General features: G+C 39.1%; 1 protein-coding gene across 2 annotated transcripts in view; it reads left to right on the top strand.

Annotated features, from left to right (window-relative positions):
• Nucleotides 1-14,129, top strand: part of TPH2 (tryptophan hydroxylase 2) — a 54,167-nt gene extending 40,038 nt beyond the window's left edge. Inside the window, exons 9-11 of one of the 2 annotated variants that reach the window (XM_064655638.1) lie at nt 4,990-5,085; nt 13,097-13,230; nt 13,319-14,129. In XM_064655638.1, coding sequence (XP_064511708.1) covers nt 4,990-5,085; nt 13,097-13,230; nt 13,319-13,493 — 405 coding nt within the window. In that variant the 3' untranslated portion in view covers nt 13,494-14,129. Of the gene's footprint in view, nt 1-4,989; nt 5,086-13,096; nt 13,231-13,318 lie in introns of those variants that run through there. The other variant, XR_010430766.1, reaches the window with a different exon arrangement.
• The last annotated feature ends 1,074 nt before the right edge of the window (nt 14,130-15,203 follow it).

The raw sequence follows: 15,203 nt of genomic DNA, 5'->3' as shown, positions 1-15,203 counted from the left end.
CACCCTCGAATAAGGATTTTTTCTGTTAGCTGTCATAGCTGTCACTGATTTTTTCTTTTTCTTTTGGTAGTCCAGTTTATAATGCAGGGCAGTACCTGATTGTGAAGAACAGACGTTGTGTTTACCCTGGAAACCAACTTTGGAGTTTGCCAGGGCTTGATCTTCCCTGTATCTTTCCTGTCAATAGCAGGACAACTGATCTGACTCTTGAAATAACACATACTTTGCCAGACCAGCTACCCCAATATCTTGTCTCTGACACAGGCAAATTGCAGACATCTGGAGGACAGTGTATGTCTAAAGCCATACGGTGATATTTTCTTGATGTACTGCTTTGGCTGCCAATGACTTTTGTTTCAAGGACTCTGAAGGAAGAAATCTGTATTAGTATTTTATAACCCTTAATAGGATTTTCTTCCATGCATCTGATTAACAGTTTTTAAACCCATGTAGACAATGTTTTATGAATAGGACTGTAAAGTATCTTTCACATATTTTTGACAAATAAGAGAAATAAATTAAAATCATACCGAACACTGTCTTGTGCTCCTGGTGCAGTCTTGATCATTACATTGATGTCACATGGCATAAAAATTGTTTCTAATCCTTCATTTGGCACTTTGATTCTTCATCTCATTTTGCTGATTTGGCTAACAGAGCAGCACTTTAGTATCATCATCATGGCTAGGCTTCGCAAACGAAGATTTAGGACGGGCTGTACCCACGTTTGTTGCAGGTGTGTTGGTGGCTAAAAAGGCCAATACGAGATAGACATGTCCAGTTCCAAAAGGCACAGCAGAAAGACTCCTTAGATGGTGTATTCTGCAAGGCACGATTCTTTCTGCATTGTCTTTTCTCCTCAAGGGTGATCCTGCGTGCTTTCTCAAAAGCATCCGCAGCGTTATAGATGGTGTGTCTCCAGACCTCCCGAATGGAGGCCAGAGTGGACCAGTTATGATGATCAATATGACGAAGGCTGAGATGTTGTTTCAGGGAGTCCTTGTATCTTCTCTTTGGGGCTCCTCTCTTGCGGCAGCTGGTGGCAAGTTCACCATAAAGCAAGATCTTAGGGAGGCGGTGGTCCTTCATCTTTGAGATGTGTCCTGCCCAACGCAGCTGTGTTCTCAGCAACATGGCCTCAATGCTTGTGACTGCTGCTTGTTCTAGAACAGATGTATTGATCACATAATCTGACCAGTGGATGTTTAGGATTGTACGGAGGCAGCGTTGATGGAAGCATTCTAGGAGACGCAGGTGGTGGCGGTAGATGACCCATGATTCAGATCCATATACGAGAGTAGACAACACTATGGCTCTGTAAACACTGATCTTTGTACTTTTCTTCAAGTGTTTATTTCGCCAAACTCTTTTTTGGAGTTATCCAAAAGCACTATATGCCTTTGCTAACCTGTTCTCTATCTCTCTGTCAATCTTACCATCCGAGGAGACGAGGCTACCTAGGTAATTAAACTGCTGGACTGATTTGAGCACTGATTCGCCAGTGGTGATATGGGGATGAAGGAAGACTTCCTGAGGTGCAGGTTGATAGACAACTTCTTTAAGCTGACTCCCAGCCCAAAGAGCTCAGCAGTGTCTGCAAAGCAGGATGTTAAACGCTGCAGAGCTGCTTCTGTGTGTGCATAAAGCATAAAGCAGCTCCTGGACAAGATGAGCACTTTAGTGTAAGGCTCTTCAAAAACTACAGAAACTTCAAGAGCCTCTCTATAGGTTGTAGCAAACCCGCACTTCACCCCAAAGATGAGGTAGAACTGAATGTAAAGGCAGATGACAGGATATTGCTGTAGTTTGTAGAGGAGCCAAATGTCTGGGGCCGCACTCTAGGAAGTATGCCAGAGACAGGTCCAAGATTTGAAATCAGAGCAGGAGAGCCTGGATGCCCCCATTTGTGCTTGCATTCATCAGCCTATTTGTAACAACAGTGTAATACCCAGTTTTTGTCTTCAGGTGAGGCTTTAAAAAATGTATTTATCTCAACAGCCATTTCTTTGTTCAGTCATTCCCACTCCAGAATGGTTCTCCTGTGTGTAAATATAGAGTACCACAATTGTGGTTTACCATACAAAGAGAGGCATCTAGTGGGTATCTCTGTGTCTGGTCTATGAAAAGTGGCTCTATATAGTTAATATTTAACCTCCTTATCAGTATGCCTTGATGTTTGTAGACTTGAGAGCACAACTTACCGAGCCTGCAGACTCTGTTGATGCACTGAGCCATCTCTGCATGTCTGTGAGTGGGAAGGTGGGAGGAATCGTGTATCACTTACTAATGATCTGAAGATGGCAGCATTGGGTGAACTATTGCATTTTCTTGGCTAAGCAGAACTCTCTTAAATAGTAAATTGTAATTGCTCCATATGGCAAATTTATAAAAAAATCAGCTTTTCTTTTGAAGGGCTTTTCTCAATGCTATAGTTGGATGCCACAAGTTAGTAGTAGGCAGATGTATTGCCATTTTGTATGTGTTTTACTTGGGTTGGTTATACTGAGAGTACGTGTCTTGTAAATAATAAAGTTTGGCTCTCATCAGCAAGTGTTGGCTCATAAATATAACTCCCTTTTATAATAGTAACAATTATAATAATTTTTGAACTAAAGTAAAAGAAGCTCAAGGAGGAAGTGGAATTTAGGTCTCTCTGTCTTGCGAACAGGATACCCATTCACCCTGGACAGCAGGGATTGCTCTCTCCTGTGGCTCTGTTAGCTCTCTGCCTTCTGCCCCTTTCATTCCCTGGAGCGCACATCCTTAGGGGAGTGGAGAATGTTTCTCTTCCCTTGCTCCTCTGGCCCTATAGATTGCTAAGTGGGCATTGGACTTTCTCCAGGGACCAGCATGACATTGATTTTGTCTTCCTCAGCCTGAGAAAGGTCGACAGGAAAGGTGTCCCACATATGGGGACAAAGTCATGGCTGCTCTTACAGGTCTTTAACAAACACTAGACTTTTTAGCCACTGTTGCTTTTAAGAATGAAAACGAGCATGATCACTGTGTTTTATTGGGAGCCAAATCCTGCTGTGTATCTGTCAGAATGTTTATGTTTACAGCATATGGCCTGATGGGTTCCTTTAAAGGAGTTGGGAAGGAGGGGGCAAATTCAAAGATGAGATTTAAGTGTAAAGCTGAGTAGTTCATTGCTGACAGTGTCAGCATGTAGAGAGCAAGGACTGTTGCCTCCTGAAGGTTTTTCTGGCAAAATATTTAGGCAGGAAAGCGGCGTTTGTACTCTTGGTGGTAGGTCTCTCAGCTTCACTTGTTGCTCCTACAGCAATACCTTTGTCATTTTGTGTACCTGGTGGTTTGTCCCTGAGATGACATTTTTGGAAATGAGTTGTCTTCTTCTAAGTGGGGACATTAGCTCATTGCATATACTGAAAAATTTTATGCCAGCTTGACTTAACTGTGTCAATAGCAAAGCCAGAGGTGGAAATTTGATTTTTTTTTGGTTCTCTTTGATGATGTTGTGTTTTCACCTCCCCTTGTGGATGTCTGTGCCTTTGACTGCTGCAATGGAATCTGACTTAAAACATTTGAAATTTCTGCAACTGATTCTTCTTCTCAGCTGACTTAGCAGGTTTGGATCAGACACAGGGCTCATGTTTTTATTTTTTCTTTCATTACACCCTTCTGCACAATGCCATGCTGCATGAATCACTAGCTCTGCAGAAACTTTGATGAGGCAAAGCAATTAATAATTTCTGAATTTCTGAACATTTGTTGAACTTAAAAGAGGTGTTAATTTCTACTCTTTTACATTTAGTATGCTAAATACTGGAAGAGTGGGGTATCCATTCTTAAGTTATTTGAAAAATTCAAGATTTAGTACAAAATACTGGGTTGGTTCTTATCTTTAATTCATGTTTCCGGCAAAGACAATTAAATCTGCTAGGTTCAGTGAAGTTATGTCTCTTTACACAAAACCTGAAATTGTCAGATAATATAAAAAACTCATGTATATACAGATGTGTGTGTATATATGTGCAATATTTTCATGTAAGTTAGAAATCAGCTTCCTAAAACCTTTATATGTAGAAATAGTTACTATCTTAATCTCAACTGTTTGATCTAATATCAAAAAGCAATCTCGATGTCTCATAACAAAACCAAGCTAAAACTCAGTACCATAGGAGCAGAAGAGATTGTCATCTTCTGCATTTAGTGGACAGTGGGCTATCTGTGCTTCTTAAGGTCTTCCTAACGTTTAACTTTGTTGGGTGGCTACAGCAAAGTTAAATACCACAATATTATTCTCATTTAGCATATCTCTTTCACAGCTTCTCATCAATTTTACAGCTCAGATATGTTACCTGATTGAATGTAGACCTAAAAAACAACTGCAATGGATTGGTCAAGTAGACTCATTTGACTGACTATAATTTTCTTTCTGTAATTTAAGAAGCCAAATGCCATATTAGTTCTTCATTTATGACAGACATTTATGATAGAGTAAAATCTAGTGAAGACTAAGGCCTGAACTCAAGAAGGCTCCTATGCACACGCATTTAAGTAAATTCACTATGTCGCAGACTTTAAAGCAGTATCAGCTTGAGTGTAAAACTGAACTAGATCCTAGAGATCTTGAGAGGTTCCTAGACAGTCGGACTGACTACCTTGCAGAATTTTATTTTAAGGCATCTCATTTGTTTCAGAAGGTTTCAAAAATCTCTGCAGATTCCTATCAATGCATTTGATACCTAAATGATCTTGCTTGTCTATTCCTAACTGGCCATTCCTGGGAACGGCTTGGTTGCCCAGAAAAAAAGCAGAATCTCACATTTTTGTTCAAAGCTCCCTTACTGCAGAACATGACATTTAAATTACTTGGCAGTAATAATGTACTGTATCTGAGTTTATATTCAAGACAGGTAATCCTGAAGAAGTGGGGCAAATGAATGAATATGATACTGATTGTCATTGCTTAAGTGCCCATTTGCAACTACACTATATGTATCTGAATATCTGTATATTTTACAGTGCTATTTTTTTACGATTGAATTTGGCCTTTGCAAGCAAGAAGGACAACTACGTGCTTATGGGGCAGGACTTCTGTCTTCTATTGGAGAATTAAAGGTATGTACCATTAAAACAGAATCAACCTTTAATCTTAACAAAATAATAGTTGGTTATAGATATATTGACTCTCAAATAACAGTTAAAATTCTCAAGATAAAAAGCTGATACTTAAAATGTGGTATTGACCTAAAAGCTTTGTTAGAAGTATCAGCTGGCACTTGAAGCATGAAACAGACTTGTAAGTCCCTAAGTACCAAAACAACTATAAACTACAAAACTTATTTCTGTTTGAATTTTCATTTTTTGTAAAAGGAGGCTTATGGTTTCTAACAGGTAAGGTTGCCTTGGGCCTCTAAAAGGTTTGTTTGGATGAGAAGCATATATTTTTAACAGCCACAATAAAGTGTTAGAAATCAGACATGGTTGTGTTGTAAGTAATCCAGTGTATTTGAATGGATTCATTATTGATATGAAAAAACCAACATTCATTAAGGTCCATTCAGTAGATTATTCATATTTACAATTAAGGAATGTGTATAAACTCACGCTAGACTTGCCTATTAGACAATACATAGAGCCCTATTCTTATAAAGGTGAAACTGTTTAACCTTGCATGGTGTGATTAGTTGTAGCAGATGATTTATTGCCTCTTTTTATGCATACAAAACATGGGAAACAAACAAAAGGTATTTTGTCACAAATGTAGTATTTTGAGACTTAGTACATCTCTCTGTTGGCAAGATGGGAGGGAAGGGCAAAGAGAGGTAAGAATAGTATCTTCAGGGACCCAAATGACCTCTTGGTGGCTTTGCAGGTAAATATTTGTTTTTCAAAAGCATATATGGAATAGTATTTCAAACTATTTTGCAATATATCTATTGTTTATTTGTGTTAAAACATCTTCCCAGCCTCCTGGGCTGGCTTTCAGTGAACTGGCAGTTTAATAGAAATACCCCAGTCTCTTTTTGCTGTTTATTTCACCTATAACAGAATATTTGTGGTGAAGCTCCTTAGTCAAACTGCTGTTCTTTCAGTAGAAGGAAAAAGGTTGAAGAAAATTACCTTTTCCAGTATTTTTTCCTTGGCTGCACTAGAGATGCTCTGAGTTCTGTGCATACTTCAGCCAAAGAAGCATTCCTTATCTGCCTGGCAATATTCTATACTCACAGCGCAAAGATGGTTAAACGCAAAGAGATGAACATGTCCTGCTTGTTTTCATCTGGCCCAGCAACACTCAGTGCCGAGCCCCAAACTCTGTGCAGTATTTTGCAGAGAATCAGGCCTTTTATTTAAACTAAGAGATATAGTCGCTAGGTTATGACCCTGAAAATACCTATCACATAATTTACAAAATCTAAGGGCATAAAAATGAGGAAATGGATAGTCAAGAACATAATAAGTCTTCTACCATCACTGTTATAAACAAACACATTATTCTTGTCAAGTGTGCATAGTTTGGTATCACACATTTGTGATCCCAGGTCCGTATTCTTTGCTCAACAATAATCTCAGAGTTTAAGTGCAAAGAATAATCCTTTTGAAAAGCAACAGTATAAATTAAATAATTTGCCCCTTAATGGACTATATTGATCTTCTTCAAAGGTATGGCCATATATATATATATATATAATAGTAATTTTGCCATAAATCAGTAATATTATATACTTTTCTATTACTCTACATATATATCTTGTAGATATGATGCCTGAAGGGACTATTAGACCATTTGGTTTGATCTCTTGTGTATCATAAGATATTAAATTTCACCAGATTGTGCATATGCTTAAAGACTTAAATGAGACATTTTGGTTACTGAAAATTTGTGTATTGTGGGAACAGTACAGCACTGTACCACAAGTAGACATAGTCTCTGTGAAGGGCCTGATAAGGTGAAAAATGTCCAGAAAGCCTTTGTGGGACTGTGCCCCAGGGTAGAAAAGAAGGTAAAAGGTAAAGAAAAAATTGCAAAAAAATGACGTAAGTTTTCTGCTAAAGTGATCATGGGAGAAGCTGTTTCTAGACCACATTCATGGGCATGAATGTGCTTCTTGTCAACAAGATACATCAGGCAGGTGCTTAGGTAGGAGAATGTCTGGGCACCCATGACTTCAGTGCACAGCCTTGCATCAAGCCATTGCCAGTCTCTGCTGTTTCATGGGAAAGCAACCTCCCTTACTAGCCTTTTCTCTTAGCACCTATTGGGAGGGAAAATGTCTTCTTTCATCTGAAAGTTTCTGAAAAATCATGCTAATAGACTGTTCTGGAGATACTGATTATATCAATATCCTCATTATAACCAAAATCCTAATGGATGGCAGCAATTGTTCTGAAAATGATGACAATACCAGCTATTTCAGTGGTGAGTGGGGATGAATGGGAGAGTCAGATTGCATGGCCAGGAAGGCTCACCCTTGTGTGTGCAATGCACGTGCTTCTCATAGGTGTCAGAGTGAAAATATTTCAGAAATAATTACTGCCGTTCTTAAGACAGGGTGATTGTGGGCCCACAGTCACTTCTGTGAAGAAGTTCAAATACTTAAGTATCCTTGTCACTAGGAAGGTAGATCTTGTTTCAGTTTTGACTTTATAGAATCACAAAATAGTTTAGATTGGAAAAGGCCTTTAAGATCCTTGAATCCAACTGTCAACCCAACACTGTCAGGTACCATTAAGCCATGTCCTCAAGTTGCCATATCCACACATCTTTTAAATACCTCTAGGATTGGTGACTCAAGCACTTTCCTGGGCAGCCTATTCCGATATTTGGCAACCACTTCAGTGAAGAAATTTTTCCTAATATCCAGTCTAAACCTCACCTGGTACAACTTGAGGCCATTTCCAGTTGTTCTGTCACTTGCTACTCAGGAGAAGAGACTTACCCTCGCCTCAGTACAACCTCCTGTCAGGTACTTGGAGAGAGTGATAAGGTCCCCCCTGAGCCGCCTCTTCTCCAGGCTAAACAACCCCAGGTACCTCAGCACTGTCCTTCTCTGGACATGCTCCAGTGCCATAATGTCCATTTTGTAGTGAGGGGCCCAAAACTGAACACAGAACTTGAGGTGTGGCCTCAGTGCTGAGTGCAGGGGGACAGTCACTGCCCTGGTTCTGCTGGCCATGCTATTGCTGATACAATCCAGGATGCCATTGGGCTTCTTGGCCACCAGGGCATGCTGCTGGCTCATATTCAGCTGCTGTTATCCAGCACCCCCAGGTCTTTTTCTGCTGGGCCACTTTCCAGTTACTCTTCCCCAAGGCTCTATCTTTGCGTAGGATTGTTGTGACCCAAGTGCAGGACCTGGCACTTGGCCTTTTTGAACCTCAACGATTGGCCTTAGCCCATCAATTCATCCTATCCAGATCCCTCTGCAGAGCCTTCCTGTCCTCCAGCAGAACAATAATCATGCCAGCTTGGTCTTGTCTCCAAGTTTACTGAGGGTGCATTTGAGACTGCAGAGGCATTTGTTATTAATATGCTTTTGTGAGCAAGAAGAAAAGGCTTTCTCCAACTGCTCTCCCCATCAGCTCTCTTTTCAATGCAGTGGTATTCACAGGAAATAACGTGGTGACCAATTTTATGTATAATTTCTAGAAATTTCTAGAAATGAATGAGCCACACTGTTTGCAGGGTGTAAACGGCCAGCAGTATTTGGTCCTTTCAGTGCAGTGAATGGCTTGTTCAGTCTTCTCTGTTTCTATATTACACTGCTTCACTCTGCAAATCTGGTCAACAGTTTTAGTAACAAAGAACTGTAAAAGCTAGAGAAATGTGGGCACCAACCTATCAATATAGGATTCCCTTCAAATTTTTTTCCCCACTCAGTACTTAGACTTAGAATTTCAGATACTGAAAAGTGCATTTCCTGATGTGCATGCTAGGGAAGCATCAAGTAAAAAAAAAACTTGGAAAGCACAACAAAATAAGGAGAAAGTGAAGATTAAAAATGAAGCCTGGGGGAAACGAATAATACAGTAAGTAGTTATAAAATTTCTGCTTAATATAGTCAGGTTAACTCTAGCTAACACTATTACACAGTATGTATTTGGGGCTTAGAGATAAGGTGGAAATAATGTACATTTCAATTATTAAAACTATTTCTAAAAGGCAGTTCAAATGTCTTTGGAAATTTTAATCCATTTACTTTGTATGATGCTCTCTTGAACTCTTTCATTAAAGGAGCCTCCTATCCATTTCAGTTGGCTGTAGATCAAGTCATATATCCCTGTTGTATGCTTCTATATTAAACGGAGAGGTAGTCTTCAAATCTTTCTGTATAAATTTTTAAGGTCAAATACAATATCTAGTTGTATTATTTTGTTTTACTGATCGTTTATTTTAAGAAGAGCCAGGATTAGCCTTTAACACCAAAAAGATTCAAATGCAAATTTTGGCTCGGTTTTCTGAAGAGGATGAAGAAAACAACTCCTGGATCCCAGATGTTCATTTTAGTACTCTTTAGAAAGTCTTTTACTTATTTGTCTAGACAATATATAAAATTGTACCACTGAAAAAGAATTTCTGGTAATATCAGGACACTGTCAGATTTGCAACTTAGGTTGTAGATAAGCAGGAAAACATTTAAGAGCAGGGTTTTCCAAGACTATGTGTACTCTACCAAGAATAACAAGGCAATAAAATCAATACTGGTACACACACAACTTCTCAACTCAAGTTTTCCCCTTGCTGGCTGAAACTTTTACTTTTTGGGGTTTGTTTTGTTTATTTTTTCTCAAATCTGAAAAGCTCTGGGTTGTATTATTACACTCCAATTTTTATACTCAAGAGAAATTATAGGACCAAACTTTTTTCATGTGTCAGTGATAGTGGTCACTTAAGAAATGATTCACTGTTGTGCAGTGTGTAAATGCCTGGTGCCATCTGACATACCCCAGTATTTCTGACCGGCTGCCACTGCAAAAACATGTAAGTCTTCTTTAGATCTTGTGCTATATCTTCCATCTTCTGTACAATGCATCAGACAACCTAGACCCGAGAGACCTGTAATGAGTAATGGTTTAATTCTTAAGTTGTCCAGTTGTCTGATACTGCTGCTTTTCCTCAGAATCAGTGATGATTAATTTGGAAGTTTCACTCCAAATTCTTATTTCTCGAACGGAAGGAGAATCACCAGTAGTTTTATTGGCATAAGCAGTTATATGATTCATATGAATGGGCCATTAGGGACAGTTATTACAGATCCACAAGATGGAAAGATGCTCTATTTTACCAAAACCTATTTTCCTTGTATTAGCCCTGACATCTCATTGGAGGGGGATAACAAAAGAGGTTTCTGTTGGAGAAATCTACTTTCTCATTTGAATTCACTGAAGAACTGAATGTCCAACCAAACCATAAGTGAATAGCATGAACTTGAAAGCTTTTGGACTCACCAGACCAAGTTTTTTTGTTGAGATTATGTACTTCATAATGTTGAGAGTGCCAAGGACCAAAATTTTAGAACACTGTAATGTTTCTGTAAAATGCTGTAGTCAGCTTTGAGTCAGTGTCCTGACCCTTCTAGTTCACACTAAACAGTTTCTGATCCCTCTGAAGGTTTGTCTGCAGGCTCAGTTCAGTTGCTGAAGTCTTGCATTGCTGGTGTCAGCGTATCAACTCAATAGCAGATGTTACAGATGCCAGATTGTGGAATTTGAAAGCACCATCCAGACTTGCAAAGATGGAAACATTGCTTTGGTAGCCATGACAATGCCTAATTGATCCAAGAGCTGAAGACTATGTCCTAGAAGGGAGACAGGTGACTCAGGTGGGAATTCATCAGAATTTAGACACTTCATTCCCAAACTGCAGTCTTAAGAATAACTGATCAGTTGTCACCTAACTTTGAAGGCATGTCTGAATTCTTTACCCTCTGTTTCCAGGTTGCACATTCTCTGGTGTCCTCACATCCCAGTCTCTGCAGAATTGCTTTGTGAAGCAACAGCTCTGCTCATGTGTAAACTAGACTGGAATCCAGAGTGTATGAGTCATTTCATATGGTTAATCTGAGGAGAATAGCTAGAAAGGCTTTCTCAGAGGACATCCCCTGTGATAACTAATCAGCTTTCCCTCCTCTTTAAACTCTCTCCTTTTATAAAATCAGGGCTCAGTGACTAGAGGAGTTGTTCATGATGTAGGAGCCACAGGCTGAATCCCTTCTCGTCTCTGATGGCTTCAGTCCCAAGGACTAGGCTTGGCCTGGCAGAGGCCATTAGTAAGTAGAGAAGATAACACTGTCAACCTTTCTGTTGAAGCTTTCACAGTATAGGAAAGAATCCATAAGCCAGAAGTGGTCACCTACTGATTCAGTTCCTAAGAAATCATGGCCTGTATCATAATCTTGATTCCAGGCATAGGGCTTCACTCAGTCCTGTCAGAGTTTTAAAACTGTGCTTTAGACATTTGAGGCATCAAGTCTCACCTGGAAGTACAAAGACACCTTAAGAGGAGATTTTTTTAATCTATAGTTAACCTCCTAGGGAATCTATTATAATTTTCAGTGAAGAAAAGCAAATTCATTTTGATAGAAGGAGGTAAGTGCCTAAATTAACAGGCATTCACTGGTATGGTGGCTCTGCAAAGAGAAAGTGACAACAGGGATATAGGCAGTAGCCTAATAAGGTGAGCCTGATCTGCAGTCCATTTAGAAGAGGATGCTGGTTGACAGACCATTTTTAATATTTGTTTTCAAACCTGTTCAACTGATGGCTGGCTAGAAACAGCAAACTTTGTGAGAAGGAAAAGATACATGCACTGAAGAAAGGTAATTCTCTGACATTTCATGATTCCATACATTAACTTTTCATGAATTTATTTTTGGAGAGAGAGGAGGTGGGAGGAAGAGGCTCTCGTTCCAGTTTTCTGTCCTGTTATTTGGAGACTGCAGGTTGAGAGCTGATGTGATATTTTCAGTGCCTTTCACAGGGATTTAGGAATGAGCATAAGCAAGAGCATGGATAAAAGTTGTGGTGAATACCTTAAGGTTAATACCTTACTCTACTATAAAGAATGTCCATGCAGATAGAAAGTAAAGAAATCAGAGACACCTTTGGACCTCAGGGATCTGCTTCCTCACTGTCATTTCTTTATGCTTTTCATGCACATCTTCCACTGTGTATAGATATAAGGGGACTAAAGAAGGTTGAAAGGTGACCTAAATATGCTCTTCTTCCTTACCTTGCACTGCCATAACAGAGCACTGAGAATGAAAATATGTATGCTCTGGAAGATAAGGTAGGTCCAAAAGCTAACACAAGTATTCAAGTCGAACGGGGAGCTAGAAAAGATTGTGTTGGAAAATGTCTCAGTACCTGCTTTCCAGTTTTGAAACCTTCGTGTCCTTCTAGTGGCCTGTGCAAGTCATTTAAAGAGAAAGGCTAATCAGAAATCTCTATTCTGAGTAGCAGCATTTGATGCCTCTTCTGCCCAGTGTCTGCCCTGTACTTACCTGTGTCTGTTTAGCTATTTTTTTGCAGTACTATATGGAGCATTATTGCTCAGGTGTATGTGGCAGAAGGGCAATGCATTTCGTCGCTATGCAATACACTGGCATTATTTAATGGGTTTTCAGATATATAGTTTCACTTTTGCTGTCAGGAAAATAGTATATGATGCTGTCCTGAAAATGTAAAGCACAGATTGTATGAACTGTTTGTTGAGACTCAATTTACCCATCAAGACAATGATGAATTCTGCCAGTTAAATGACATTTTGGGGACATACGTATTTGCAGTTGTACAGATAATGTTTCAAGAATGGTTATTTGATGACTTTCCTGTTTCCAGCTGAACATTTACGTCTGTATATCTTCATGGCAGGTGCATTTCTAATCTCCTTTTTATTATTTCATTATTAGGGGAAAAAAAATTTTCCATAGAAGGAGCTCTTTTAAGTAGCAAATTCACCATGTTCACTAGTCAAACTGAAAAAAACATTGTAGTAAAACAAGAGGGGCTACCAGCTCGTGGGAAACATACAGCACAGCGATATAAAAGCTGTATATATGAACAGTTGTATGTAGACACACAGCAGTATCAAAACACAGTTTAACAGGTCCTGTGGTATATTTTGCAGCATGCTCTCTCTGACAAGGCCAATGTGAAAGCATTCGATCCAAAGACAACCTGTTTGCAAGAATGCCTTATCACTACTTTCCAGGAGGCGTACTTTGTTTCAGAAAGTTTTGAAGAAGCCAAAGAAAAGATGAGGTAAATTATTTCCCCTGATTCAAAAATTCAATTTTCTCTTCTTTAGCAGTTCAAAAAAAGTTATGTTAATTTTCTTTTTTTCTTTCAGGGACTTTGCCAAATCAATCAATCGTCCCTTCTCTGTGTATTTCAATCCATATACGCAAAGCATTGAGATTCTGAAGGATACCAGGAGTATAGAAAATGTTGTCCAGGACCTCCGCAGCGATCTGAACACTGTATGTGATGCTTTAAGCAAAATGAACAGATATTTAGGGATTTGATATGTCTGGCACTGTGATTTGCTGTCAGTTGCTCTTTCTGTAGCCAGTTAGATCACATGAGATGGCTAACTTCTCTTACCCATCAGTTCTTCCTCTACAGCTCGGCCTGTGTCTTGCATTGTTGTGTACCTCTGTCTAGATGTAATGTGCAGACAAACCAAGGCAATGCTAATTTGTAAATGCAACACAGAATGTGGCAGAATATAATCAATTCCTCAACACAATACCATGTACAAGTATACCATTAAAAATTTGACTGGCAATGGTTTCATTTCCGTAAGATGATTCACTTCAATGTTTAAGAAATGATGTTGATTTCATTAGGTCTATTTCTTTATAATCCCTTTCTTTCCATAAGAATCCAGAAAAAATTATTTGTGACACTTTCATTTTCTTTGTAAGAGAATCTGTATTTCTTTCTATAGTGGTAAAGACACTGTTTTGTCCATATATCTGTAACAGAACTGAGTGTCTCTTGTGACTGAACAATACAATTTGTGTACCAGTGCTGAGATCAGGAAGGCTGTGTATTGGTACTAAAAGGTCTCGGAGATTACACATTATGAGAACTCTCAACTGACAGAAGTTCAGTGTGGCTGAGTAATTGCAACACAATAAAAAAGAAACCTCTGACAATTCACGTAGAAAGATAGTTCTGATTCACACTTGCTACCTGTGACAGTCCTGAGCATGCTTCCTCTGCGAGTGCTATCTGAGAATACGATAATTCCACAGGCCCTTCTACATCACTGTGTGCCTTGTACATTCCCCAATTCATGCATAATTTACTTTTCCTCATTATTCCCCATTCAACCTTGACTTGTCCATGCATGACTGGGTCTATGCCGTATTAGTATCAGAACATATAAAACGATGAATATGGAAGCTGTTATTTAATTATAGCCAAAATTATTTTCAGTTAGTAGAATACTTGTGGAGTGATTAAATCATGGAGACACCCAAACTGCCTTGCTTATATTGGATGGATGCAGGTAACGCCTGAGTTAATAAACTCTAAGTTGTCAAGCTCTGACAGATGTACAAGCTCTGTCTGGGGAGCACAGTGCAGAAATATTTGAGCCAGCTCTTATCTGGAAGCAATAATTATGCATGTCTTTCCTTTATCTGGGTTATTCTATTCTCCTATTAGCCAAGATAATGGAGAATTGACTATATTGTATGGACCCTTCTTAATGGAAACCACATGGCTTACGTGGATTATGTCAATATGGGTGAAAGTGTCACAGCTTGTCTACATATATGGAAAATAGGTATCTATTGAAGCTGCTCTCCCAGATGAAAGAGTCATGCAAAGATTCTTAAGTGTTTCTAGCAATTTCAGCATAAAAAGAGCACCACTTGATAGTGCCAGCATATCCTTAAATAAGAGGCAATCTATAAGGATAATTTTCACAGGGAAATCTGTCACCTCCTCAAAGATAACTATGAGATAACAGAAAAGGCTCTTTTCTGTGGATGGTCCCTGCTGCATTCTAATGCTGCTGTTAATAGGGTTTGGAAAAATCTAGGTTTAGATTTAACTGTGACTGCCATTTGTACAAATGGATAACTGTTAAATTATCCCATGGGAATCAGCACGCCAAAGGAGTTTTTAACTTCCCAACGTTAGTGCTGACTGTTAGCTAGCACTTAGCACAGGGGAATTGCTGGCAACCCTAGCAGGAAAGTTTGTGCCTCTTTCTTCACGTG

Source organism: Pseudopipra pipra, chromosome 5 (genome assembly GCF_036250125.1).
Source record: "Pseudopipra pipra isolate bDixPip1 chromosome 5, bDixPip1.hap1, whole genome shotgun sequence".
NCBI classification, from domain to species: Eukaryota; Metazoa; Chordata; class Aves; order Passeriformes; family Pipridae; genus Pseudopipra; species Pseudopipra pipra.
Note: the sequence above shows the minus strand (reverse complement) of the source record. Positions and strands in the feature narration are given on the sequence as shown.